General features: G+C 45.5%; 1 protein-coding gene across 1 annotated transcript in view; it reads right to left on the reverse strand.

Moving 5' to 3' along the window:
• The window catches only part of ptprsb (protein tyrosine phosphatase receptor type Sb), a 63,656-nt gene that overhangs the window by 7,985 nt on the left and 27,792 nt on the right, over positions 1-27,879 (reverse strand). Inside the window, exons 7-25 of the mRNA XM_051139566.1 lie at positions 26,265-26,387; positions 19,651-19,920; positions 18,385-18,966; positions 17,877-18,013; positions 17,544-17,688; positions 14,408-14,707; positions 11,395-11,588; positions 10,469-10,495; positions 9,999-10,116; positions 8,656-9,249; positions 7,909-8,003; positions 6,175-6,428; positions 5,473-5,560; positions 4,132-4,347; positions 3,897-4,054; positions 2,301-2,312; positions 1,975-2,087; positions 426-523; positions 52-175 (exon numbers count right to left, since the gene is read on the reverse strand). Coding sequence (XP_050995523.1) covers positions 52-175; positions 426-523; positions 1,975-2,087; positions 2,301-2,312; positions 3,897-4,054; positions 4,132-4,347; positions 5,473-5,560; positions 6,175-6,428; positions 7,909-8,003; positions 8,656-9,249; positions 9,999-10,116; positions 10,469-10,495; positions 11,395-11,588; positions 14,408-14,707; positions 17,544-17,688; positions 17,877-18,013; positions 18,385-18,966; positions 19,651-19,920; positions 26,265-26,387 — 3,648 coding nt within the window. The remainder of the gene's footprint in view (positions 1-51; positions 176-425; positions 524-1,974; positions 2,088-2,300; positions 2,313-3,896; positions 4,055-4,131; positions 4,348-5,472; positions 5,561-6,174; positions 6,429-7,908; positions 8,004-8,655; positions 9,250-9,998; positions 10,117-10,468; positions 10,496-11,394; positions 11,589-14,407; positions 14,708-17,543; positions 17,689-17,876; positions 18,014-18,384; positions 18,967-19,650; positions 19,921-26,264; positions 26,388-27,879) is intronic.

Below are 27,879 nucleotides of genomic sequence, written 5' to 3' on the forward strand. Positions count from 1 at the left end.
TTCATACAGGATCTGATGAAACACACAATCTGCGACCGACTTCAGTCGTACCGTCTATCGGCGCGAGGATCACACGCGTGTGGTCGTACGCGATCACGTTGGCGTAGCGGTTCTTCGGCTTGTTCACCTCCAGGTTTGAATGTTCCCATGTGAACTGCTGCCCGGGATCAATCGACTGAGACACAGAATGAGAGTCTGCCATTAAAAAACGATCGTTTTATCGTTCTGTCTAATGTTGGAGTTTGGCTGAAGTACTTTCAGGGTTTCTAGCGTGAGACAGTCGCAGGACTCACACTGAACGGATCTGACAGCATTAACACCTTCCTGTCCGCTCAACAGCACACCGCCAGCATGAATAAAACAGGGATCTGCAGAAGAGCGCAGTGAGCCGCTGCTGAAGGTCGTTTCATCGCCGCATTACTCACCTCGTACTCCTGCGACAGATGCAGGTTGTCGTTGGCCTTCAGGCGCTCCGTGTGCTCGGGCAGATCGGAGATGGGAATGGGCGGGTGACTCATCATACCTGCGGGGGCAAAGGTCACAGCGGTCGTCATGGCGATGACCCACAAACCCTCAGCGCGGCAGCGTGTGAATCGCACGCCGAAAGAGCTCCGACGCCTAGCGAGTGTCACGACACCTCGCGTGCTGCCTACTGAGGCTGCGATAAATCAGTCAGCCTTATTCAATCCCAGAATGCACCGCAACAAGCTCAGTGAAAGAATCAATCATAGGCCGTGGAAATATTGACTCTTATTATGTTCATTCAATACTGGAAAATACCGACACAAACGCAAACCTAATTAAAACTGGACCACTTCGCTCAGTACGTGTGTGACGTGCGTCACGTGTCCTGATCGCTTCACGTGAGGAGTGAGTGTGAGGATCCTGCCTTCAGATTTTGCTGGTCCTCACTAGTTAAAAAGGTGTATAAATCAGCCAAATCATGTTTCATGTCAAAGATGTTCATGTCTTTTTCTTTAGTCGATAAGAAATGGTGTTTCTTGAGGAAAGAATTAAAGAATTATCTCCATATAGTGGACTTCTATGGTGCCTGCGAGTTTGAACTTCCAAAATGTAGTTTAAATGCGGCTTCAAATGGCTCCAAACGATCCCAGCCGAGGAAGAAGGGTCTTATCCAGCAAAACCATCGGCCATTTTCAAAACAAATTGACAAATGATATACTTTTTAACCTCAAACGTTCATCTTCTCTAGGTCTATGTGAACTCTGCTACTCTGCTACACCTACAAAGGGTGTTTTTTTTCTGGTTCAGTACGGTCAGTACAGTTAGGGTATCCCGAAAAACTCCCATCTCGTTTGCTTCCCCAACTTCAAAATCAGAAGTACCGACCCAGTGTTTACAAAGTGAACGTGTGAAAACACCCTTCAAACACCCTTTACAAAAAAAGGCAGAACAGTGATGTAGGATGATTTTGACGTTGAAGAAGAAAACGAGACAGGAGTTTTTGACATACCCTAACTGTACTGACCCGGATTACGCAGACTACACATCACAAAGACAAGAGAAGTGTTTGAGGTTAAAAAGTATATAAATCGTCAAGTTGTTTAAAAAATGACTGATCCTTTCACTAGATAAGACCCTTCTTCCTCGATGGGATCATTTAGAGCCATTTGAAGCCGCATTTAAACTACATTTTGGAAGTTCAATCTTGGGGGCACCACAGCAATCCATTATATGGAGAAAATCACTGAGATGTTTTCCTCAAGAAACATAATTTCTTATCTGTAAATTTCTGTTCTGGAAGTGAACTTCTTTGAATCTAGTGTTTTGCACACAAGGGTTTGTTTAGGGTTAGGACATAAAATGTCATTAGTCCACTGGAAGTCTATGAGATGAGCTCACTAACAGCCAAACACTGTACGTGTGAGTGTGTATATTTGTGTTTGTGTGTATGTATGTATGTATGTGTATGTATATTGTATATGTACATAATGTATATATATGTGTGCGTGCCTGGTGTCTGGAAGTTGATGCGTCTCATCTCCACGGGGTCGGTGGGATGGTGCGCCATCATCTCAGTGTTGTTCAGCAAACATTTGGTGCCCGGCTCAGAGTCCTTGCGTTTGCTAATGAGCAAAAACACACACAGAATGTGTAGAAACCGCAGTTATTAACGAGACTGAACGGACAGAAAGAAATTCAAAGAGCAGAAAGACATAAATAAAGCAGCGAGCCACACGAGGCCGAGCGCTACGGGATCTGAGCTGGAATGAAGGCTGTTCTGCTTCAAATAAGAGCTTTAATCTTCTCTCAGTGATGAGGGATCAGATCTCACTTACCTGTCGGGTTTACTGGAGTCCCATCAAACGCCGCACACGGAGAGAAAGAGAGAGAAAGAGAGAGAAATCAATATAGTGCATTTGTATGCAGCAGCTACATGACACCTCCTGCAGATAACGCGCTCCTTCATCGGGGACAGTTTAACTGCCGCCCCGCGGGACTGGATTGTTCCGGACTAAATGGAAGGGGGCAGGGATGGATCAGACCCAAGGGCGGATTTATCAGCCGGACCGGCCCGTCGTGTTCCGCTCGCTCCCCCCGTGGCGCCAGCAAGGTCACGCCAGCAATTTGGCGAACACAGATACCTGCCACAGCGAGGACGCAGGCGCTAGGATGAGCTCACGCCGAGAACCGCCGCTGCCGGGCCTCCAGAACTCACAGTTATTCAGAGCCAAACAATAAAATATAACTGGGGCACGGCTGAAGCGCCATTAAACTGTGTGTGTGTGTGTGTGTGTGTGTGTGTGTGCCTGCAGACGGCGTCCCGTGATGCTCCTGATGAAGAGCAGAGCTGCAGTCTAGATTGAAACGAAGCTCAGACATTTGTGTCTCACATTAGCATGATTTCAGATGATCAACGGTCAGTCTCTGCTCACAATCGCTCGTGTGTCACATGCTGCTGTTTCCATGACGACTACTTACAGCCAAGCTGTATCCTAGCGACCGCTCACCATCACAGCTTAATAAAGCCTCATTCTCTAACGTGTTTGTACCTGTTAGAGCTGATCTTTACATGCATTTAAGTTTTAAGGCCATTTGATGAAGATGAGCTTGTGTGGGTTTGATACATTCATTCCAACCTCCATATGTCTGAAACCATAATAAGAAACGACATAAAAATGTGTATTCTAAAGAATTTTATAGGAGAGCATGACATATGTGACGTCTAATAATTATAACATTTTTCCTCTCGCCTGCTTTCATCCAGTGCAGTCGATCTGATTGAATGAATCCTCACCTCAGACTCTATTATCTTCCTGTCCAGAAATAGCTGCTTCCTACATATTTAATCACACGTTATTCTCTTCTGTGCCCAAATCTTTCCCAGAGTTCCAGTCGTCATAGAGACGGCGCTTCAGGAAGCAGCGCTGCACGGTTCACATCATCTCTCCTTCTCATGACTCTTATATCTAGTTAACTTTACTTATACATGATCGCTGATAGGAATATGAAGTGTGATGTTCATCAGGAGCTCTGAGCTTCAGGCCAGAAGAAATGAGACACGTAAACTCGTCACACGGACCAGAACGAACTCATAAGAAACACCTGGAGAGGCACGAACGCTTACACCGAAAATAGAGCAGAACATTTAATTGTATTTGTGCATATTAATTTATTTCTTGAAACTAAAAAAAATCTGTCAGTGGGGTTTATTTTTCTGATCCCATTGGCAGATATTTTTCTTAGTTTAAGCAAAAACTCCAAAAACAAAACCTAATATTTTCAGTCATTTTGCTTCTCCGGTAAACGTATATGGTTTACGGATGTTTAGATATTTGTACTGTAAAACAAGGCAAAAATACCGAGTGCACGAACAGGCCTGACGGGTAATTGAGCGCATCGCGTGTCGTCTAACGCGATCAGGTCAGACTCACTTCTTGTAGAGCAGGATGGCGATGACGATGCAGATGATGAAGACCACGGCCAGGACGGGTCCCACCACCCAGATGAGGCCGTCGCCCGCGTCCAGAGGCTGAGGGTCGGAGTCGGGCGCGATCACGGGGTCGGTGTAAGGGCTGGCCACAAACATCTTCTGAACACACAAACACAGGAGCGTTACACCCGCGCACACACGCACGCACGCACGCACCTGCGGGTGGCACATCTTACCCCGGTGGTGGAGTTGAGCTCCGCCAGGATGAAGAACACGTACTCCTGACCCGGTTCTAACGCGCGGTTCTCAAAGCCGCCGTAGTCCAGCTGGTCGCCCAGCTTGAAGAATCCGGGCAGGGTGACGGGCGTGAAGCGGGCGGTGATGTACGCCCTTCGCAGGTCCACCTGACGCTGCCGCGGGTCTCGCTGCTTCTGACTGATGTCCTTCAACAGCTGCAACACACGTCACACACGCATCTTCATCATCAGCACAGACGATCTCAAGAAACATTAGAAAATAAGAGAGTTACATAAAAAGCAGCATGTGTGGAACTGTTGCATACTGCCAGATGAACAGATTTTGAAATATTATACAATTTCACAAATAATAAAATTATCCACAAATATGATTTTATCTCACAACACATCTTTATCTGCCATTCTTCCTGTCCATTACAGATCCTCTGCATTTGTGGAGTTCAGATCTTGACACTAAAAATGTGAGCAAAAGCACAGCGAACATATTTGTGGATCATTTTTTATTATTATTATTAACTGAGTTCATTTTTGTGAAACTCCTCCATAGATTTGTGGATTTCATTCTATTAATCTGTGATTTTGTTTAATATTTGTGAATCTCTCTACAAAAAATCTATTGATCTGGAACTACACAACAATTCTAACCCCATAAGCATCTCCCAGAGTCCTCTCTTAACAAGAGCAAACAAATCGATTGGCTGGAGAAAACCTGTGATTCTGAAGTGTGCATCTAATGGACATGTTACTATCCCATGAGGCCACAGGAGATGCTGAAGGTCACACAATAAGGATACCATGTTGTATACAGAACGCCCAGACTGCATTCATACTAAACACATTCATTCTATACAAAACAGACTATTTTAACGTTGCAGAGTGAGTGTTTTGTTAAATGTAGCACCCACAAACACAGAATGTGAGATCAGACGAGGCCTGAGATCTTCTGGTCTCCAGATGTGTCTCAAGTTCATGTTTCATCATGCTGTCGTGTCACATGCGTGTGTGTGTTTTTCACACCCTGCATTATGTCTGTGGGCTCGCGGTTCACTGATCTGACGGCCCGTTAAGACTCTCTCACGCTCGCGTTCACCTGCACGACCTCCGACAGGAGAAAGTCAAAGCTCAGGAGTTTCATATAATACTCCACATCCAGCAGAACGAGCTGAAACGCTGCTGAGATTGTATTTCAATAACGGCGACACCGGCCGCTCGACTCTCACGCCCGTACAAACGGCCTACAGAATCACAGAACCTGCAGATCTGCGGCAAATCACACTCACGACAGTAATAATAATCGGAAAGATGCTGAAGACGTCTTACCTCCTCCAGGTCCATCTCGTCTGGGCTCTTCAGATGCCGTATCACTCCTCTGGCTCTCTTCAGAGGAACCACCACCACGTAGATGTTCCTGCAGGTACACAAGCAAAATACTGTTCACTGCCAAGATCTCAAAATTATTTCTGACTAGATTATTGATTGATGATTTTCATTCACTTACAAATGAAATAAAAGAAATAAAATGACTATTAGGTCTCTTAGATATAAAGTGTTGTTTTCTTAAAAAATCAACCAAAATGAATTGAGTTTTTGCTTAAACTCACTTAATTTTGATACATTTGTTCAGAAAACACAGAAAACTTGATATCTTAAATCATTTTGTGCATTTGTTTTGTGTGTAATCAGCGAGGACGTGTTGTCCGTTTATCATCTCTGTCGTTCAGATCGTGCTCAAACACGCGTCTTTGTGAACAGTGAGAATCGGCGTGTGCCGCAGTTACTCTGTATCTCAGCGTTGCATTGGGAGCTGAAATGATTTTCTTCCTGCGCTCAGCAGCGGCCGGCAGGAAGCAGCGAGAAATACAAATTGACTGCGGTTCTGAATTATTCACAGCGCAGCGGCCGGATGATTCCTGCACGTGTGTGTGTGCACGTCGTGCGTGATTCATTCGTCCTCAGGTGCGTGTTTTCAGTGTAGTGTAAATGCAGCGTCTGACGAGGCGTGCGTTTAAGCGCTGCTCGCACCTCACGTTGCTCCGGCTGTCCAGCGAGGGCAGGATGATGGTGACCGTGGCTTCGGTCTCTCGCGTGTGGTCCACCTCGGGCCGGCGGATGAGGATGGGCGGCGATGTTTTGGCGTGTATGCGGTGTCTGAGTCCGCCCATGTTCCCCTCAGGGCTGGTGATCTTGAAGTCGTAGCTGGTGTCCGGCTGCAGGTTGGGAATAACCGCCTTCCTCAGACGCGCGTCCACCTCCATCTTCTGCCGGTTGTACTCCACCTGAGAATGAGGAAGCACAACATTCCCAACTCACAACCGCTTCACGATGACATCAGCCGGGCTTTCTCAGCCAGAAGCGCTCAAAGGCCTGGTTTACTAACCCAAAAACAAATGCACTGCAGTCAGGTTTAGTGAACCTAAAAACATCCTACGTGTTCGGACTGGTTTTCACAGAAACATAAGCTCTGATCCAAACCCTGGTGCGCCACCTACCTAGGCAACATGTAGACGACATGAAATCTAAATTCACCCTGTCTATTTTCTGAATGCATCTTATTGGTCTTCTTGTGAGCTATTCATCCGTGCATATGTTTAATTTTTTGATGATTACTAAACTTTTTTTTCAGGATTTCTCCAAGATTTAGTCTGCTGAAACCCCGCCTCTGCATTCAGACCCGCCTCCGTTTTTGAGTGCCCCGCCCACACCTCCACACTCATTCAACGACCAACACACAGAACTAATCCATACTCTGTTATGTCACAATATGAAAGAAAAGATCTACCACTGTTTTTAGGCACTAGAGGTTCCAAGCAATGGACAGAATTCCAGAATGCATTGCAATAAATTTGAAATAAATATATTTCGAAATGCACTCACTGATTAATTTCAATCTTATTTTCAATTGACACTGAAAAGTATTTATCTGTTTTTGACTTCAATCATAATTAATGACAACATAACTGAAACTGGCTCAACGAGTGCAGTTTTCTTTCCTGTGTTGATCTGTTTCCTATTGAAACAGGAAGTTGGAGAGAGACAATCAAACGGCTGGTCGACGGGCTTCTTACAGGTGATGTTTATAATGTAGGAGGAAATCGTCAGTCTCGAGAGATTTACTGGAGCACAACAGATGAACTAAAAGCCACAAACTCTAATGCTGATCTGCAGTGTTGGGGGACACGCATTACATAATCAGATTACTTTTTTCAAGTAAATAGCAAAGTAACGCATTACTTTTTAATTGACATGAAAATATCTTATAAAGTTACTTTTTTAAATAAATAACACCACTTACTTTTTTTTCCTTTATGTGCTTAATCCCATTTTATTAACCAGAGTCGTTGCTGCTGGCCTTTGTTAATCCAATTCAACCATAATAAGCAAAAATGACTCATGACAAACTAACATTTCTTCTTTTTTTATTGATGAAGAGTGTTGAACTCTCTTCTTCTGCGTTCTACTGTACAGACGTGAATTTACTTTTGCTTCAGCCTGAGGCTTTTGGTGCGAAAGGGCTTTTACATTTGCCAAAATTAGAACTTTTTAAATTAAAAACAAACAAGTAAGCCCTGTCCAAATTTAAAAAGTAACGCAAAAGTAACGCAATGCATCACTTTCCATGAAAAGTAACTTGGTAACGTAATTAGATACTTAGTAGTAACGGGAGTAACGTAATATCGTAATGCATTACTTTAAAAAGTAACTTTCCCCAGAACTGCTGATCCGTTCATAGACAGAAGTGATTGTTGTGAGACTCACAGTGAAGCGATAGGGGGCGCTGCTCTCTGGAAACTCCCACGTCAGCAGCACGCTCGTCTTCGTCGCCAGATTGACAGAGAAATTCCTCGGCACGTCTGTCCAAAAACACACACGTAACACACGTGAGACTCGGTGGCGAAGGAACTCGAACACACACACAGAACCGGGACCGTGAGGAAGCAGACGTGCGATCGCAGAGTCCGCCGCGTGCGCCGAGGCCTGTGCGGGGAATTGTGGGGGATGTAGAAGGTGAGCGTATGGCGGTCACAGTCGGATGGATACGCGGGGCCACATATGCGGCAGATCCGGTGAGAGCTGGCCCAGATTCGCTAGCTGCTAATGAAGGTTATTTTGAAGGAAGGAAGTCGGGTGAGACACGAACTCAATCGCACACAAACAAACATTCACTTTCTTTGTGCCACACCACAAACTGGACTGGGAAGTGTTGGTAAAAGTAGTCGTGAAGGACAGTGAAGGAACTCAAAATAAAGGAATGGAGGATGAGGGAGAAGTCTTACCGTGAACCTGAACGCTCCTCCTCCGAAACGGACTGTGACTGACGCCTGAGCACTTACCTCCACCACGCGCCTCCCGTCGACCGGCCGAGCGTTACCTGCAGCCGCCCACATTCACACCTCCACTGGTGACGGGACGGGTGGGGTTAGTTGCGGGTGGTGTTGGTGTCGGTGGGATCTCGGGGTTTAGTTCTGTGTGGCTCGCCCAGGCCAGAGCAGCTGAGCGCCGTACCTGTGTCGAAGGCCGTCGTTCGGTACAGCACCTGTGGGCTAAACGGGCCCGACCCGGCGCCGTTGTGAGCCGATATCCTCACAGCGTACGCCCGGTCAGGGTTCAGCCCGTGAATGGTGTAGCTGGACGCATCCGCCGGCACCATCAGCGTCCGCGCTTCAACGCCACCGCCCACTTCCTCATACGCGAGTGCGTATGCTGTAAAAACTGCGTTCCGTTCCGAGCCGTTCGGGGGAAGCCAGGTGAGCTGCAGCGAGCAGCAGGTGGCGTTGATGCGCTCCGACAGCTGCGGAAAACCTTTCGGAGGAAACTCGGGCACCGAAAGCTCATCCCGAGCCTCTTCGCCGTAACCAGAGCGCCCTCTAGCGGCCAGGAGGAACGAGTACACGCCTCCAGGACGCAGGCCGGTGACGTTGTGTTGACGCTCATCAGATCCGAAATCCAGAGAGAACGACTGAGAGTCGTTTTTAAGGCCGTAGGTCAGACGAAAGCCCAGGATCTCCAGCAGAGGGTTGGAGGATTGTTGGAGAGTCCAGATCACCGCAGCAGACATCTCATTAACCAGCTGCACGGACAGAACGGGACGAGCAGGTACTAGAGGACACGAAGACACACAAACTTGTTAGTTCATTATGTAAAACACATCCATCACACCCACTAGATCCAGTGCCGTCTTCTGATTGGACAGTGCCGTTCCAGTGGCGACTGTTTATATATTGTTGCAAAAATGTAACTATATTATCACACATCTCTCTCTCTCTCTATATATATAAACATACAATACACTCACATAAAGTAATATATACAATATAGCAAATTCCAACTGCTTGATTATTTGTATCACGTCACTTTAAAATGTTACAAAATGTTACATTAACTGCTAAATGACACTATAAGACATGAAGATGTTAAGATAGAATAAACAATAACATCATGGTTTACTGTAAAACTGCTTTGAAAGATTGTGTTTTGTGAAAAACGCTCTAGATAAATTTGATATCACTGCACAGCTGATCAATCTGTGTCACTAAATCACAGTTGTGTCCTTCATATTTTTATTAGGTAGATCCTGTTTCATCAAAGCAATAAGATGCCGAAGGGCGGGGTTATGCAGTGAATAAAGCCCCGCCCTCCAAAGTTATGTCAGCCAATCCAATGTCAGGAATGTACACAATGACTAACTGTGTTTCTGATTGTGAGACTTTTGTTCTGTTGAGTCTAGTGACGAAAGACTAGTGACTGTCACACACCCGTTTCACTGCTATCTGTCACACAAACAGCACATTTAACTCAACTGAAAGAGTCTGTCTGTCCCTGAACGTTTCACACAGAAACACACTCACATGCGACGGGCGTCTGCACCAGACGAGCGACGCTTTGAGCTCCGTCACCTTTAATGGTGTAGGCCGCCACGCTGATGGAGTACAGCGTCTCAGGCTGCAGATCCTCCAGTATCAGCTCCTACACACACACACACACACACACACACACACACTCACTCAGCCTCGAGTCATTTAGTGCCAGAAACTTCAATGCAAACATGAGCACTGATCTCTGACCTCTCACTCGCTGCTGCACTCATTCATTCATTCTCTCCAGCTATATTTTGCTTTAAGAAACTTCTCAGTCTGTGATCTGTGTTCGAGTGAATCTATGAAAGTGCACAGCAGTGTGAGAGGTTTACACACACACACACACACACTGATGCAGTGAAGCGGTTCAGATCCAGCGGCTCTGATGGGCTTTGAAATCTTTCTGTCTCAGCTGTGATTTCATAAGCTGCTCTGAACATAAAGCTGAAGTTCATACTCACATATTGCGCCGTCTCATCCACGTCCCTCTAATGGCGGGCGGCAGGAGGACATGTGAGAGAATTAGTGATGACCAGGCGGCGCGTAGGAGGAGGAGAGGAGGGTGAGATTCATTTAGTGAAAGAGAAGAGATGAAGAGATGAAGTGAGACACTCGGTGAGATTCATTCAGTTTGTTCATTCAGATCAGACCGATTCTCACAATTCTAACACACTACTCAATAAATACTTTGCATTTATGGTTATTTTGTATTTTGAATGAGGTTTTGGACAGAATCGTGTAAAAAGATTCAAAGCTTGAAACTAAAGTTTAACGAAACTGCATCCGGATCTCATTTGACTTCTGACATGTGATGCATTTCTGAGTGAAATGTGATATTGAATGAGAAATAAATGTAGGTCAGGCCGTGATTTTCTCCTGGTGGATTGACACGAAAGTGTGCGTTTCACATTACAGCGCGAGTACGGATCTGCATCAGCGGTGTAATTTAGAATAAGGGCGCTGATGAGTCGATCACAGGAAGACCAGGAACGCGTATTAAGAAAAGAAATAAGATCAATTTTAATTTCATGTTGACTGAAAACATTAATGATTAAAGACCCAAAAACAACAAAACCACACCATTTATCCTCTTTAGTGCTGCCATTTGTCACTTGAATGTGTGAGGCTCCTGCTGACAGTGGCTTCAGTTATTTTAGCTTTACAAAAACAGTCCATTATTTTATTTATCATCACAATCATAAACACATCAGTGTGTAGCACGCACAGTTGTACATTTTATTGTACTTTGCTATTCTTGTATTCACCTCGAGTGGCTAATGAATCGCAAGTCTTTACCTGTAACAGCTAACTGCAAATTAAGGTTGAATAAGGCTAATGGTCATATTTTGACGAGGGTGCGGCGCTCTCTGTGGGGTCGTGACCTCACCTGGTCATCGTCCAGCATCATGTCTTTGATCCGCGGCAGGCCTTGCGACTCCCCGTTCTCCATGCGCGCATAGTGAACCTGGTAACCGCGGATCTGCCCGTTCCGTTGCCCTGGCAACACGGAGCGCCACGACACTTTTACAGACGTGCTGTTGATGGGCTGGACTTCCACCTGACGGGGCGGAGCTCCGGGCACTGCGCTCGCACACACACAGACACACACACATGGCCTAGTCACTGCAGAACCTTCAAACCAGTACAAAACATCCACACACTGCAGCTTTAGGGTGTGTTCACATTTGTAGGTCTGGACCAACTATGGCAGATTCACAGGATTCACACAGATACTGTAAAAAGAAATTCCAGGACTTTCAAGCACTTTTCAAGCACTACTTTTTTTGATTTTCAAGGACTTCAAAGAGAGATTTCACTTATCAACAATGTATTTAAAATTCTACAAATGATAAACAGATAAATAAAAATATACTAATAAACTAAATAAACAGCAAAAACAAAGCAAAGCACATGCAAAATATGCAATGATGTCAACTTAAGAATAAAAAGAGAAAGTGAAATTAAAGCACATAACATTTGGACCATTATTCTGACAGCAACAGCTGTGATACTAATTTTTTATTTTATTTTTTTTTTTTAAGATTTATTTTTGTCCTTTTTGCCTTTATTAAAATAGGACAGATCATACAGGACAGGAAGCAAAGTGGAACAGAGAGAAGGGGGACGGGATCTGGAAAGGTCCTCGAAACGGGATTCGAACTCGGGACACCCGTAGTGCAGCGGCGCTGCATGTCACACGCTGCCCACAAGGCTGTCGGCGCCAGGGTGACCACCTGCCCCGCTTTGCGTTGTACCGCACAGCATTTTCACCTCTTGTCCCACACGTCGCATATTGAGAAAACGTCCTGCATTTTCATCAGTCTGTTGGTTTTTATTTATCATATTAGGAAAACGTCAATGCGTTCTTTTGCCTTTTAAGAAAACGTATTAGTTATTCTTTTTGTGGTGTAGTTTCCGCGCAAAGTGTTTGCGGACCTCATCAAGTGATCTAGCCCGAGCGACGGAAATGGTCGAGCGCACACGGAAAAACACGATATTCTCCATTCATTTTAACCAATTGAAAAAAATCGATGCAGCTTTCAGACACGACTTTCTTCATATTTTAATAGCTAGTTTGAGGCAGTTTCTATGCCGTTAATTTAATGACAAATGTCCAGAGCACATTATTGTAATGTGAGAGTGCATCAAAATGGCAAACATAAATCTCTTCTCTCGCAGGTGGATTCTTTATATACAATTATATACAATTATAAAAATGTGGATTATATACAATTGTATACATTTTGCTACACTAACCATAGTTTAACCATGGTATTTGCAGTAAAACTGTGGTTATACAAAAAAAAAAAAAAAAAAAACATGGTTAGTACACTTTCACTATTAACCGTAAAACCACGGTTAATTTTCTTAAGGAATTTGTATTTGTGTATCATTTTTTCCGTTTTTTTTCTCTTTGTTTTACTTTTATGACTGTGCTGCTTAAATGGTTTAATGTTTTGTACTGTTTAATAATTAAAAGAAATCAGAAAATAAGATTCAAGAACCCACTCTAAAGTCCTGAATTAAATCAAATGATTCACGATCCGATCAGTGACGCAATGGTTACTGATTCGGAGTTTCAAAAAGCCCCGTTTCACTCATCACTATGTGCTTTTTAAAATCATTACCATCGATGTCGAAATTCGAAAATGAATGGCCCTTTTGATCTCTTTTTTTTGCTAGTGAACCGCTAAAAATGAACGATCAAAATCACAAGTTTGAATCAACCGGAGCGGCTCCAGCGTAAATGACTCACTCAATTGAATCGGTTTGTCTGTTCCACCTTTTCGCGTTTTCAGTCTTGTTCACACGACACTGTCTCCACTACTACTGGCTCAGCTCGCTAGTTTTATGACATTAACTAAACTGCGCGGAAAAAGTTTGATAAAATATAAATATATTTCCATTTCAAGGAAAACATCCAAGACAAATCTCCTCCATACTGAGGTGTGGTAACCGGTTTACTGCTACCTAGTGAAACACTCCATTAATATGACGAGCTACAGCTCAATATACATGTTAGATGAAAACACTGTTCATTATGATGGAGTTTGTAGCTTAATTCACTATATTTGAAATAGTTTGAGCTGCAGTTCAATAGGAATCAGCTGAAAGCATCCAGCCGATCTAAAATTTATCAGTATATGTTTAGTAATTAATATCTGAAAGTGATCATGAGCATCATAATGTTTAAAGCAGCGCTGAAAAGGTCCGGGGCTACATGAGCTCAACATCAGACGGGCTGCAGTGTTAATTCTGTGTGAAATTGATGAGCTTATTGAAAAAAATGGAACCCTTATTTCATAGATACATTGTCTTTCAATAATTCAAGCACTTCTCAAGTACCTCTTTAGGAATATTGCCATTTTCAAAAGTGTTCCAGACCTTCAATTTCAAAAAGTCAAATTTAACAACTTCAAGCACCTTGTATGAATCCTGTATTCAGTCCAGGTTTGCTCAGTGTTCACACTGTCATTTTTAACACTGAACCTAAAGATACAAAACAAAAGGCTTGAGGATACGGTCACAACCGCTTTTATGACGTATATTTTGTGACGGAATTGACTGAACATCTAAAATAATGAAGCATTTTGACTCCATTGGCAGACATTTTGGTGGTTTAGGCAAAAACTCACTTTATATTGATGCATGTTTTTCGGAAAACAAGCCTTGTTAAGTCATTTTATTTCTCCAGATTTAAGAAAGTTTAGATATTTGTACTGAAAAATGACAAAAATCATTTTTGCAGTGAGCCAAGCCTTAAAGATCTCAAGAACACTACTGAAAAACATCAAGAACCCTACTGATCTCCAAAGAAGCACCTGAGGAACCCATAACAGACCTAAAGAACAGGGATCAAATGCTGAACTACGTAAGAACCTGACGACGTGGGATTTTACCATCTTCATCTGTTCTGCATTCTACAGCCGCGCTCTCGGGTCCGCCGCCCTGAGCCGTGATCGCCGCCGCCGTCACGCGGTACAGACTCCAGCGCCGCAGGCCCGTGAGGAGCGCCTGTCCCGCGTCCGGCTCCAGACGCAGCGTCTGCGGTGAGTCGAACTCGCCGACGACCCCGTAACGCACCTCGTACCCGAGCGCCGCCGCGTTCCGCCGGTCCTCCGGGGCCGGAGCCCAACTTACCGACAGCGAGGTGGAGCCGGCGCCGGAGCAGCGGAGCTCCCGTGGAGGAGCCGTGGGCTCTGACAGGAACAGCGGAGGAGGAGGAGGAGGAGCGGAAAAGAGTCGAAAATAAAACACAGAGAGGAAAGATCATTGAGGAAGGTGGAGGAGGATAAAGAAACAGAAACGAAGCAAAATAAATCAATACAACATAAAGACGAACGCAGAGGATGAGATACACGGGCTACAGAAATAGTGCAGATGAAAACAGATCAATAAAACTAATTATGAGGCTCGAATTACATTCAACTTAAAAGATAAATGATGCAAACAAAGGAAGAATGAAGCAAAATGAAATGAAGGATGTGCTGCGATGGAGGAGTAAAGCGTCGTCTGTCAGAATCGGTCACGAAACAAGCATCCGATCAACATATTGACCAGAACGGACAACCTAATTAAAGCACCGCCGAGCGTGTAACCGATAGCAGCGCCGTTGCCGTGGAAACGCGCTTGACGGATGGAGCGGCGCTCCGGTCCAGGATCAGAATTCCTGACCAGATGGTGACAGACAGTCGAGTGAAACCCGTCGGGGCTATTGAGGAGTTTCTGTTTTCAAAGCTCCTCCTTTAATTAGAAATCTGAGGAGGTTCTGCAGCTCCCTGTCTACGCTGGGTTCTTTACCTCCTTCTGCTCTTAGGGTGAAAAATCACGAATAATAGCAGCCGTCCTCCTCGTTACCTCACCGTTTCTGGACGTTACTTCTGGACTTACATGATGATCTGACACTTTCACCGCTTGTGTCTGGATCAAAGCAGCTGCTAAATCTGCCTGACGACAAACTTGCAGCTTGGTTTCAATAACTCTCTAATGTCAGAAAGCATCTGGTGGTGTTACAAACTGCACTAACTCCGATCCTAAACACAGCTGAATCGTTCTGACATTTATACTCGAGCGGTTATGAACACTAAAGCAAGAGAAATCACACAAACATCGAGTCGACTGGACGCAGATCTAATGAGAACAAAACAACTGAAACCAGAACAATGAAGAATCAGTTTGGAAAACAGCTGATGATGTCGAGTACATACCTGCTCCTGCGCACGGCACACGGACCTTCTTACCAACACACACACACACACACACAAGTCGCCTTGAGCGTTTTTCTGAGCTCAGTCGAATATGAATTGCATATAGAATTGTGGGTATTATCTGTCATTAATGCTGCGGTTAATGTGGGGCTTTGGTCTCCGTCAGTGTAATTGACTGAAACCTTTCCAGCCGAACGGCACAACGAGAGCTGAGAGAGTTATTAAAAATAACAAGGGATCCGAGACGTTCTCATAATCAATCAAAGCGATAAGGTTCTCGCCGCATTCGGTTCCGCGGACCCCGCGACCGGCCTCTGTTCTCGCACGTGCACGCTCGTGTAACACAATAATTAAACTGACATGGAATAATTCAATTAGCTTTATAGAATATGACATGTAAAAATGGACTGCGGATGCATAATTGCTTTCAAAAAACGTTATCTGCGCTGATGTCACAGGATAATTGGGCTCCTGTCTGTTTGTGCTGGAGCCTCGGTGAGACCTTCAGAACAATCCTACAGATGCTACAGAGAGCAGCCGAACAGTTCATAGACACGAACACCCTAGCAACCACATAGCGACATCTGCTCAGAACACCTGAGAAAACGCATAGCAACAGCCTGGCAACCACCTAGAATACCCCAGAAACTAGCCACAACACCTACACCACCCTAGCAGCAGCAATTAACTACTCAACTACAAAACCCTAATAACACCATAGCATCCACCTATAGCAAACTGCCGCACCCTAGCAACTGCTCCTAAATCCATAATAATACCCTAGCAACCTCAACATCCTAGCAACAAGGTGCGGTGTATCTGTGTGAGCTTCAGCTGAGCGGATCAGAGCTCAACATCTCAAGGCACACAAATACACCCTTAACCTCCCTCACTGTCATTACATTGAGCTGCTTAAATCATAAGACGTGACCATATGCTGCTTAAGCAGCTCAACTAAAACAGCCCCACTCAAACGTTTGCCTGCGACGACAGAAAGTTGATCAGAACGCCGAAGTGGGCCGTGTTTGATATTCAGACTCAGTCACGCGGGATCAGACGCTGCTCCGTCCACAGACTCTGCTGTGGTGAAGCTTTAGTGGAGTAACGAGGAGAGTCTTACGGTTGTTGACGGGCTTCCGACGGTTCGGTCGTCCTCACTTACCGTTAACCGTCCTGAAAGCACGAGCTTTACCGGCGTTACTGCAGAGCTGCGTGACACCTAAGAAGAGCATTTCAACATCAACACAGGATCAACAACACACCGCTGGAGTCACTTCACCGGGTCCTGAGCTGAAAAGACGTTAAACTGAAGTATGAAAAGAAGAAAGGGGTAAAAAGGCAAAAATTTTCAACACAAATCCCATCCAGTCTGGTGGCGGCTTTGACTTCTGCTTGTATTTCAATCATCTACTGGAAATACTGGTGGACATACGCATCACGCACACACCGATGCATTTCACAATGACACAGAGATGGACGGACGGATGGATGAATGGAGGGAGGGAAAGATGAATAAACAGAATTCAACCATTTGTGCCACTTTTGTGGCCTATGCACTGGCAGACAAGATGCAACAAGTTAGCTGTAGAAGCTACAGATTAAACATCAAATTCACCCAGCCCCGCCCCCTTCCCATCCAGACAACAGCCTGCAGGAACCATCAGAACCGACGGAGAGTCACGGGTCACTAGAACACATCGACTGACTGCAGCTGTGACGTGGATGATGAACCGAGGGAGGTTTGGTGCAGAGAGCAGTTACTGTGTCATACACCGTAAGAAATGTCCTGTCAGGTAAAATATGGAAACAAAAGGGGTCTCACACATACTTGCTTGTGCCGTGCGTTGGTTGATCTCGTTGGTGAACGCGCCGATACCTTTCATGGAAACGGCAGCCAGAGAGAAGGTGTATTCGGTGTTGGCACGCAGACCCTCCACAACATACGATGTTCTGGGCTCAAAATTCCTCTTCTCCTGTTTGTTTGAAAGATCAAAGATGCTTTCATTAACATTTGTACATTTAGTAGACATTTTTACCCAAAGAGTAAAAAAGGTATACAGTCTCTTTGAAAACATCACCATCATTGCAACATTTCAGAAGTCGGTGCAGATACCACTGAATTCGTAGCCCTCAAGAGTTTCCCAGTGAAGCAGGATCTCACCTGAATGCCAAGCTCTGGAGCTTTGTAGATGAGTTCGTAGGCTTTCACGGGCTCTTTGGAGTACGCAGGCTCCCAGGTCAACTCGACGCTGGTGTCGGTCACTTTGCCCACCTGGAACTTGCCAGGCTGTCCAGGAACTGACACACAGATCAAAAACACATTAGAAACCCGCTTCAAAACAGAGCACGTCATTCGTTGATGGAGCAACGCTAAAGGAAGAGTGCAGAAATGTTCGGATGGTACTATAATTGAAAGCCGGGAACCTGGGAACATGGTGTGGTCACATTTAAAATAACACAAATTCCTATTGACCGGATTTCACCCGTGAAATTTTCAGAGCAAAGTGAGGATAAAAAGATTTTCCACACAGATTTAGGTCATGCTCAGATTGGTCATGTGAATTCACCCCGCCGACTCACAGAGAGCAGTCCTTCATACATCTCTACATTACTGACAATGGACCTGCAAGTGTTCATTTCCTTAAATCACAAGTTTCCCTACAACTCACCTCCAGGTCTCACTTTGACGTGAACGGGGTCAGAGAAGGGTCCGTCTCCCACGGACGTGAACGCCAGCACGCGGATGGTGTACGTCTCGGACGGCACGAGGCTGTGGATGGTCGTTATCATGCTGTCCTGAACGTTGTGGATCTGCCAGTTGCTCATTGGCTGCGAAGGATCCATGGTGTAATAAACTCGATACCCTTTGATCAGGCCGTTGGGCTCCTCCGGCTCGTCCCAGCGCACCATCACCGCGTTCTGCGATATGATGCGCGCCTGGATGTTCCGCGGCGGGCTGGCGGGGGCTTGCTCTCCGGTTCGAGCTTCCACTTTGTTGCTGGGCGGACCCTGGCCGATGGTGTTGACGGCGGAAACGCGGATCTCGTACTCGGTGTTGGGGTAGAGGCCGCCGATGCTGTAGCGGGTGGTGGTGATGGAGTCCACCGTCTCGTACTTGCTGTCTGGGGATTTGGCACGGTACTGGATGATGTAATAAGAAACGGGGTCGGGGTTACCGGAGTCCCAGGTGATGGTGACGCTGGTGGGGGTCGTCTCCGTGACAATCGGGGTACCAGGAGCTCTGGGTAAAGCTGCGAAGAGAGAGGAGAACGGCACGCCACAAAGGTTGATATTGGCTTAGGAGATTCACAGGAAGATTTTCACTCCGGCACTGAGCACAGTTTGAGATATTGTTGAGATACAGCAGAACTGAAGGGTCTGAAAAGCAGCATGTTTCAGGGTTTTCTAGGTAGAACAACAAGATATCTAGAGATCAAAATGGGCTACTTACAGAATGTCTTTTTAAGTCACATTTAAGGCACATTTTTAAGTCAATAACGACTTTGTGTCCACACAAGAACCATTTTCTTTCTTTGGATTAAATTAGAAACTTTTTTGGTTGAACCAACATCATTCTCCAAAATACATTTACATTCTGCAACTGGATTTGGCCGATTAACCTTTTCCAGAACAGACACAGAATATTTTGCTTCCACATCACCTTCTGCGTATTATGCTGCAGAGAATTTACTTTGTACAATTTTTTTCGAATATATTTTTGGGCTTTTGTGCCTTTAACGGCAAAGGATCTCGAGACGGGAATCGAACTCGTGTCGCCGCGAGCACGTGCGCTATATATACTAACCACAAGGCTACTGGCGCCGACTACTTTGTACAATTTTGTTTTATCTTTGTTTGCACATTTAATACTTAACATTCATGTATCAAACTGATTATTTATACATTCTGTTCCCACCATAAAGTGATTTCCTTACACTTAACGATAACTTGCGCCACGGCCTCAATGATTCCCAAGCTGCTCATGGCGACGCAGGTGTAGTTGGCCGACTCGCGCACGCCGTTCAGCTCCAGAACGTTCCGGCCCACGGGCATCTCGTCCTCCGGCGTCAGGTCCTCAGAATTGAGCATCCATTTTACGTAGGGCATCGGAGAGCCGACCGCCACGCAGGTGATGTTCACGCTCCCGCCCGGCATGATCTCGTGGCTCATGGGAAGGATGGTGAAGCGAGGGGCAACGCGCCGAACTGGAGCACAAACACAGGGAAACAGGAGAGCGAGGTAACAATGACAGAAAATGGACGTTCGGATGAAAGCTTCATATTAAGCTGGCAATGCATCATTACAGCTAAAAGGACAAGTTGCTAAATATAAGCGCAGACTAGCAGATGGAACGGAATAATAATGTGTAAGGAGCTGGAGAATCTGAATTCGAGCTAAAGGTCAAAGCCGTGTTTTCCTACAAACTGACTAACGCGCCCATTTCTACAGGCACATCTCTCCACCGCCCTCGTTAAGTTCACAGAGGATGAAAAACACAAGCGAGAGAGGAGCGTTAAACGCAGACGCTTCCGCCGAGGCTTCTCTGTTTTTGCTCTGAGCTCAGCTGGGAGGCAGAGAAACTGAAATGATGCATATTTATTAAAACCCGCTTTGTCTGAACGAGCTTTATTTCGGTCCGAGCTCCCCCCGTTTCCCATAAGCCTTTAGAAACCTAAATGAGACGGCGCTGCCCTCAGGGACGAGGCAGTCGAACCAATGAAGGCTTTTGCGGCTCTGCGATCAATCGCTGCAGATATCGACTCTATAGACCAGCGCTGGGAGAGCAGGTGTTCGATCGGGCCGGTTTCATTCCCCGGCGGATCAAAGGGGAAGGGGAAGGTGTGATTGAGAGAGGCCGACTGCGGCGCTGCACGGTCACCTGCATGCCTGAACACGCGCAGCAGCACGACACCATAAACAAGGGCTTCAACGAGATGGCTAGAACGCTGTGGCTAACGCACAGAGCGTACTGTCAGCACAGCCGTGAGACATTTCTGCACCTAATAGTCAATATGTTAACTAGCGTCTGACGCTCGATGCTCCAAACAGGCAATTAATTGGGCTCGCTGAATCTAATCCAGTGCTTCTCAACCGGTTTTGCTGCATGGACACAGATCCCTGTCTCCTTTTCTAACCCTTATCCTGCTGGCTGAATTGTATTATTTGCATTCAGCTTTGGTTTTGTTCTCTGTTGTTTATGACCTGCCACCCATTTCTGGGTCACAATCCACCAGTGGAGACGCGCTGATCTGTGAGTGTCGGACGCTCTGTGTGTGTGTGTGTGTGTCTGCCGCTATATTCTAGGACAAATCAGATTCTTCTGCAGCAGAAACTGACGCTCCGCAGGGAAATACTGCGTTTACTCCTGGAAGATCTACATCTGACTGTGGAAATAAATAAATAAAAGAGACAGCGAGCAAATGTGAGAAACGATGGAAGTTATGCTAATCCACTGAGTTAATGTGGAGCGCTGCCAACCCCGCATCCAGAAACACAGATGAAATGCAGGAGAGAGAGAGGACGTGTTCGAGAGAAACGGGGAAGGATAAAAGAGAGAAATGAGGAAGGATGCGCTAAGAACTACAGCTTGCTGAATTCTTAGAGGCGTCGTGAAATCGGCAGGTCATCGTCAGATTAACAGCATACAGTGAATCAAAGAGCCGTGAAGCTCGAGCTCACAGAGAGAGAAACAGATACGCATGAATGATGCAGAGAGAGACAGAGACAGAGAGACAGAGACAGAGATGAGCCGGACAGAAACAAAGAACCTGGGCAACAGGAAACACTCGGAAACCGGAGACGCTGAATTTTCAAACGATCTCCGACGTAAATGAGATGTGTGCGGGTGGATGGTTGCCACAGTGACGCTATGTGGTTGCTAGCGTACTGAGTGGTTGCTAGGGTGTTTTTGTGTAGAATCTGAGGTGCTGAATGTGTTGCTAGGATCTTCTGGGTGGTTGCTAAGCTGTTTAAGATTCATTCATCTCTGGAGCACTGACTTAAAGGCTTCGTTCACCCCAAAATGATCAAGTTGCCATTACACAAGATATTTTTCTAAGAAACGTCTGTGTGTGTGTTTGTTCCACAGTCATCGCATGACAACTATGCCTTTAACACGAATGAATTTCATCATTCGCCATCAACTGCGCCTTGCGTGAGCCGGTGCGGTCATAAAACAAGCAAAATGTGAGTTGCGTTTAATAGAACCACGAAAAAACGACTGAAGAAGACCAGCAGTTCAATCAGGAGCTCATTTGCTGTAGCTGTAATGTTGACTAATTCAATGAGCCTTTTTATTCACATCAATAGAAGCGCAGAGAAACATAAGCCACGTTAAGATGCGTCTGAAGCCCAGGTTCTTGTTTCTTCCGCTTTAGAGATGGCTGAACGTCTGAGCAAAGCTTTCTCGGATGCCGAGGCTTATGGGGATTCGCCACGTAGGATCAAGTTCTGAAATCGACGACTTCAGCAAAGAGGAAAAAAATCCACCTGAATAAAGCTACAACTGCATGAGCTAGCGGTTTAGAGCTAAACGCATTTCATCAAACCCACCTCCGGCAGGCGAAACGATCAGATTCCAGGAGCACACGAAATGTTTGTTTACAACAAGATGTGCAATTGTAAAAGTGAATTCGATTGCAGGTGAGCATTGACCAAAGGACACCCAGAATTGGACACACTGAAATTTCAGATGAGACATAACGGCTAAATCTACACAGTCACCGGCTGCAGTTAATCAGAGGTTGTTAATGCGGGTTAGTGCATGCGTTCATGCGACCGGCACCGTGCGACGCCGGTAACGTGCAAACTTTCAAATGAAAAACACTCAGGTTTCAGGTGCGTCGTGCACAAAGACAGCTCAACATGTGGACTTAATGGCAATATTATGACTTATTATGGGTTAGCGATGATGGAAAGAAACGCTTGTTCCCGGTTGTGACTAAACCAGTCTGCTCCGCTAACCGGGGTGAATATTTGCATACCTGAATTTAAACTACGAGCGTCTATTGTGCAAAAATCACTTTGCGGCTCTTAAAAGCTTCGGCTTCCAGCGAGACGGGAACAATAACCTTGGGTGGTAACAGCACATTTGATCTATGCAACAATGGGGACTGCTGAATTGGATTTGCCATTGTTAGTCGAGCCCATTACAATGAATTATCTCAAACGCAATCTTCCCTCTCGCTGAAAGGGGAAGCGGAGGCACGGCGTATTGACTTACAGTCCTAGCGCACACGTACGGCGCCGGCGAATGACATCATCGCTCGTGTGTCAATTAGACACGGGGCTCTAACGAGACGCTCCTGTTCTCACGACCGGGTTTAGATTTAGTCCCCGAATCAGATCGGCACGTCTGCGACACGTTCTTCAAAAGCGCAGAGGATGTTTGGCTCTTTCTTTCTTCTCCTCCTCCAGAGGAGGCTGTCATGCGCGGCGAGGGCGGGACGCCTGCGCTGCTATTTTTCAGACGCGCGCGGGGAGCCGCCGCACGTCACTCACGATCTTGCCGACAGTTGATTCGCCTTTCAACAGTTTTCCAGGAGCGGAAACGGCTCGGGCGCTTCATCACGCTGACAGAATGAAAATAGGCCACTCTCTGATGACAAACAGACTTTGCCTAAAAAAAACCTAAAACATTCCATTAAAACAGACGACACTTCATGCAGCTCATGCGCAAGCAGCCAGAGAAAACGACAAAGACAGACAAAACAAAGAGACGGCGAACAACTGCGAAGCTTCTCTACGAGACTCTGACATCACGCTGAGTTTATGGAACTTATAAACCCCGGTGCGGCATCGATTACGAGAGCGCAGGTGATCAGGGATCATGATTATAATTCTGATCCTGTCACGCTGTGAACGGCCGCTTTCAGAACGAGTCACAACACTGGGAAATAATCATTATATTAGGAGGTTTTGTTTTGCTTGACCGCTGCTGTAGCGCCACCTAACGTCAGATGTTAAACGTGTCTGTTTACGAACTTTCATCACAGATGACCTGTGAACACAACATAGTTAATATACATGAGCCAGATAATGACCGGTCATTATAACCATTAACTTACAACCAGCGTTAGGGTAACGCGACGTACGTATTTAGATTACTTATTTCAAGTACCTAGTGAAGCAACGTGTCACTTTTACATTTACGAAAAAATATCTGCGTCTAAGTAACGCAAGTTTCTTTGTTTTCCTATTTACTGACTTCCCGCGTCGAGAGAAATCAGGAGTAGGTGAAGAGGCAGAGACACTTCCTTCAGCCTGAGGATTATTCATTTCCCTTTTGGTGTGAAAGAACGTAACATAATATAATTAGAGGTTCTTGTTATTTAAAATAAATAAGCAAGCCCAGCTCAGGTGACAAAAAGTAAGGCAAAAGTAACAAAATGCATTACTTTCCAAGTAACTAAGTAACACAGTTAGTTACAAAGTAACACAATATCGTAATGCATTACTTTTAAAAGTAACTTTCCCCAACACTGCTTTTACAACTCATATTAGTGATAACGGAGCTGTTGAACTGGTGAACATTACTTTAGCCAGATTAAGATATTAGAAAGAATAACTGACAAACACAATCCAGATCAATATATGATGTTAATGCTTGCTAATTATACCACTGGATCAGTAGTGGGCCTAAAATGATCTGTTCACTTCAGTCACGTTTCTGAACGTCTCAATGTGCGGAGGATTTTTACTCAGTGAAGTCAGTGACCCACAAATCTTCCTGTCATATGTTTGGCTTGTGCAATAAATGTTTATCTATCTAACGCAACGTTCACTGAAGTGACCAGATCGCTGTGGCTGAGACTCGTCTGCGGTCGCTGTGACGTTCTGACCGTATGACGTTTGACTGGCAGCTCGGCACAGACGCTATCGACGAGACGTCAACCAATTCAACGCTACGAAAAAAGTGATGCTTTGTAGCGATCGATAAACTGATTCTCTGCAGAAAGCACGTCCGTCACCGGAGCGAGAGCCACACACACAGACACATGCACACGAGCGCGAGCACAGACACGACAAGCACAGACACGAGCGCAGACAGACAGACAGACAGACAGACAGACAGACAGACGGACGGATGCACGATGCACAATCACAGCGGTGAAATGCGTCAGGGGCGGCACAGAGCACGGGACGACACGACAGCCAATCGCGACGCTGCGCCGTTCAGGCATGCGACCGTCCTCATGCAGACGCTGGTAATTTCCAATTGCTGGGTTTCCATGGCAACGCGTGCAGAGAGACAGAGAGAGGGCCTTCCGAGCGGAAGGTTTGCAAACAAGATCCCACAATGCAACACACGAGACTGACACGACCCTCGTCTTCACAGCGCTTTACGTGTGACTCGGGTCCGCTGCCGTCGTCGACACTGTTTACTGCTTGACTGACATTTATTTCTCTGAGTTTAAATGCCAAATAAAAGAAAAAGAGAGAAAATAAACAAAAAACACACCAACCTTCTCGCAGCTCTGAGGGTGTAAGGGGGTTTGAGATGGAAAGCAGAGAAGAAAACCAGGGAAACACACAGAGAGAGTAAAAAGGCCACTGCAACCATCTTCATCTGCCACAGTCTCACCTCATTCATTTAGCTTAAGATTAGCTCTTCAATCTGCGTCTTTGTGTGGCGGCATAATTCATATACACTCCCAAATATCAAATATTGTGGCTTGGCCTTGCTCTACTCTGAGAAATTCACTTCATAAATTAAAGAAACTGAAAACATCACAAGCAAACTGAGAAACACACGCACACGCAGACACACGACACGCTGCAAACACCTTCATATTTTAGTGGTAAATCATGAATTTAGTAAAGTCAAATTAGTAGTTTAACACATACAAACAGACAAACAACTGAAAAAAAAATGAAGAAAACAATTAACAGGCACACAAACGTTTGCAATATTAGTAGAGGCGTCATGCAGCACTTGATGACACCAGTAGATCAGAGCGTCTGTCGATCGAGCGCGCTAATCGGAGCGTACATTTCACATCCCGACTGACGGCGGCCGGACCGTCTCTTTCCCGCTCGTTACTCGCCGCACCTCATTTACCTTCTTTTATCCTCTATTAAAACCGCGGCGGCTCTTTCCGGACCGCTAGGCCGTGAGCGCTTCAGCCCAACAGCAAATATCTCTAATTGAGTTTACAGAAACAATTACATGCCTGTAAACCCAATTCATTTCAAATCAATTAGCTTTTTTAATGCTCCGATTAGCCGAGAATCGCGAACGAACCCCGACGGGAAGCGCTCGAGTTAATAAAGCTGGGCGTTTCTTCCGCCGACTTTGAATCGCTCACGAGCAGAATTAATTTCCGCTCGGAGAAAGCTGCTAAAAACAGAAATTTGTTCTGCCGGCGACGCTCGACGTCCCTCGAAGTTCAGCTTGAGACAAAACACGGCGAAGCGCAGACACACGAGAATAACGTACGTACATTTACACGTTTATACGTTCAGAAGTGCTGCAGAGGCTGCTGGGTAAATTAAAGAAGCTGTCTTCGCTGACATGTGAATGAAAGTGTATTACCTACGGAGTACCTACTGTGTTCCATACCTCTCACGTATAAGTTAGCAGGGGACGAGTAGCGCACGCCCTGAGAGTTAGACGCCACGCACTCGTACTTCCCCTGATCGGTCTCCTCGCTGCGCTCGATCTGGAGCGCACCTGCACAGAGAGACAGGTAGACAGAGAGAGAGAGAGACCATTAGAGAGAGAGCGAGCGAGGCAGAGAGACAGACGGGTCAATCAGACAGACATAAGACAGAGGAGAGGAGGAGAAAATGAGAAGTGAGGGAAGGAGGAGGAGAGAAAACAAACACTGCATTAATATTTACAATCACCACGAATCTCAAGATGGTTTACAAACCTTCCTCACGCTCTACACGCTCATCAGCATCATATTCTACACACATTTATTTATAAAGCGCTTCATACAGTGGAATGCAACAAACAGGTCCAGAAGTAAAAAAATCCCATTCAAATTGATTTTTCACGATAACCTGATAAGACAGACGTACTGCCAGATAAAAGGCTGCTCAATGATGATTTACGCATCACTTGAAGCCATCCGCCTGCAATATTTCAACTAAAAATGTGTTTATCAGCAGTATTTGTAGTAACTACGTTGCTGTATAAAAACATCAGAAGAGCTCACAGGGACGGTCAAATTACTTTACGTTCACAGTCTTGTCTCTCTGTCTTTTTGTCCAATTCTCAAATACTTTGGTTGGTTTGGTTAGAACCCTTAAACAAAGACGTTTTTAAAATCCCTGTGGGTAAAACTGATGTGAAAATACGAATGGAGCCGAGGCCGCTGAAGACGGTTACTGTTTCACTGTAATAAACAGGACCGTAACAATTCTAATGTCGTAAAATGCATTCATGATGAAATTAATTCTATTTCTGCTGTAAAGCAGCTCTACATAAAGTCACTTTAGAGGCGTTGAGATGATTTCACCTCGACTCTCAGATCAGAGAACAATCTGTCAGTCCACAACTAAGCCGAACTACGAGAACCGAAGCGCCGCTGAATGAGTTTCCCAGCGGAGAGGAATAATTGTGCTCCGAGACTCCAGGACGCGGTGTGACGCAGCCGATCAGAGACGCCGTGAAAGTGAAATCAGAAAATGGAGGCCGGCGTTTGCCGGTGTCTCGGTGCGGCAGAGACTGACTCAGCGTTCTGAGCGATTCACTCGCTGGTTTGTCATGTAAATGTGACTGTGGGCAGCCTGACAGCATGTGAAATCACTGCGGCGGAATCAACACCTACAGACTCAGATCAGAATTCACTGACGGCCATAAACGCGGTCTGTGTGAAGGATGCGGTGACCTTCAGCCTGGAAAAACAGCTAGAATAAAGGTAATGACTGTTCTTGTGCTGGACTGAGAGACTCAGATGGAGATCACACTGGGTTTGTGTTTATGGGGACTTTTTTTTTTATAGAAAATGTTTTTTATACTGTACAAACTCTCCCCGCAAGGTCAAACATTTCAGGTTTTACTTTCCTCGTGGGAACATTTGGTCCTCACACACACACACACACACTGGTTTCTATATTTTAAAAGTTCATTCCATAGGCGGAATGTTTTTCTACTGTACAAACTGTATTTTACCATAAACCGACCCCTCACTACAGGCATTTCTAGATTCTCAAAA

Source organism: Labeo rohita, chromosome 2 (genome assembly GCF_022985175.1).
Source record: "Labeo rohita strain BAU-BD-2019 chromosome 2, IGBB_LRoh.1.0, whole genome shotgun sequence".
Taxonomy (NCBI): Eukaryota; Metazoa; Chordata; class Actinopteri; order Cypriniformes; family Cyprinidae; genus Labeo; species Labeo rohita.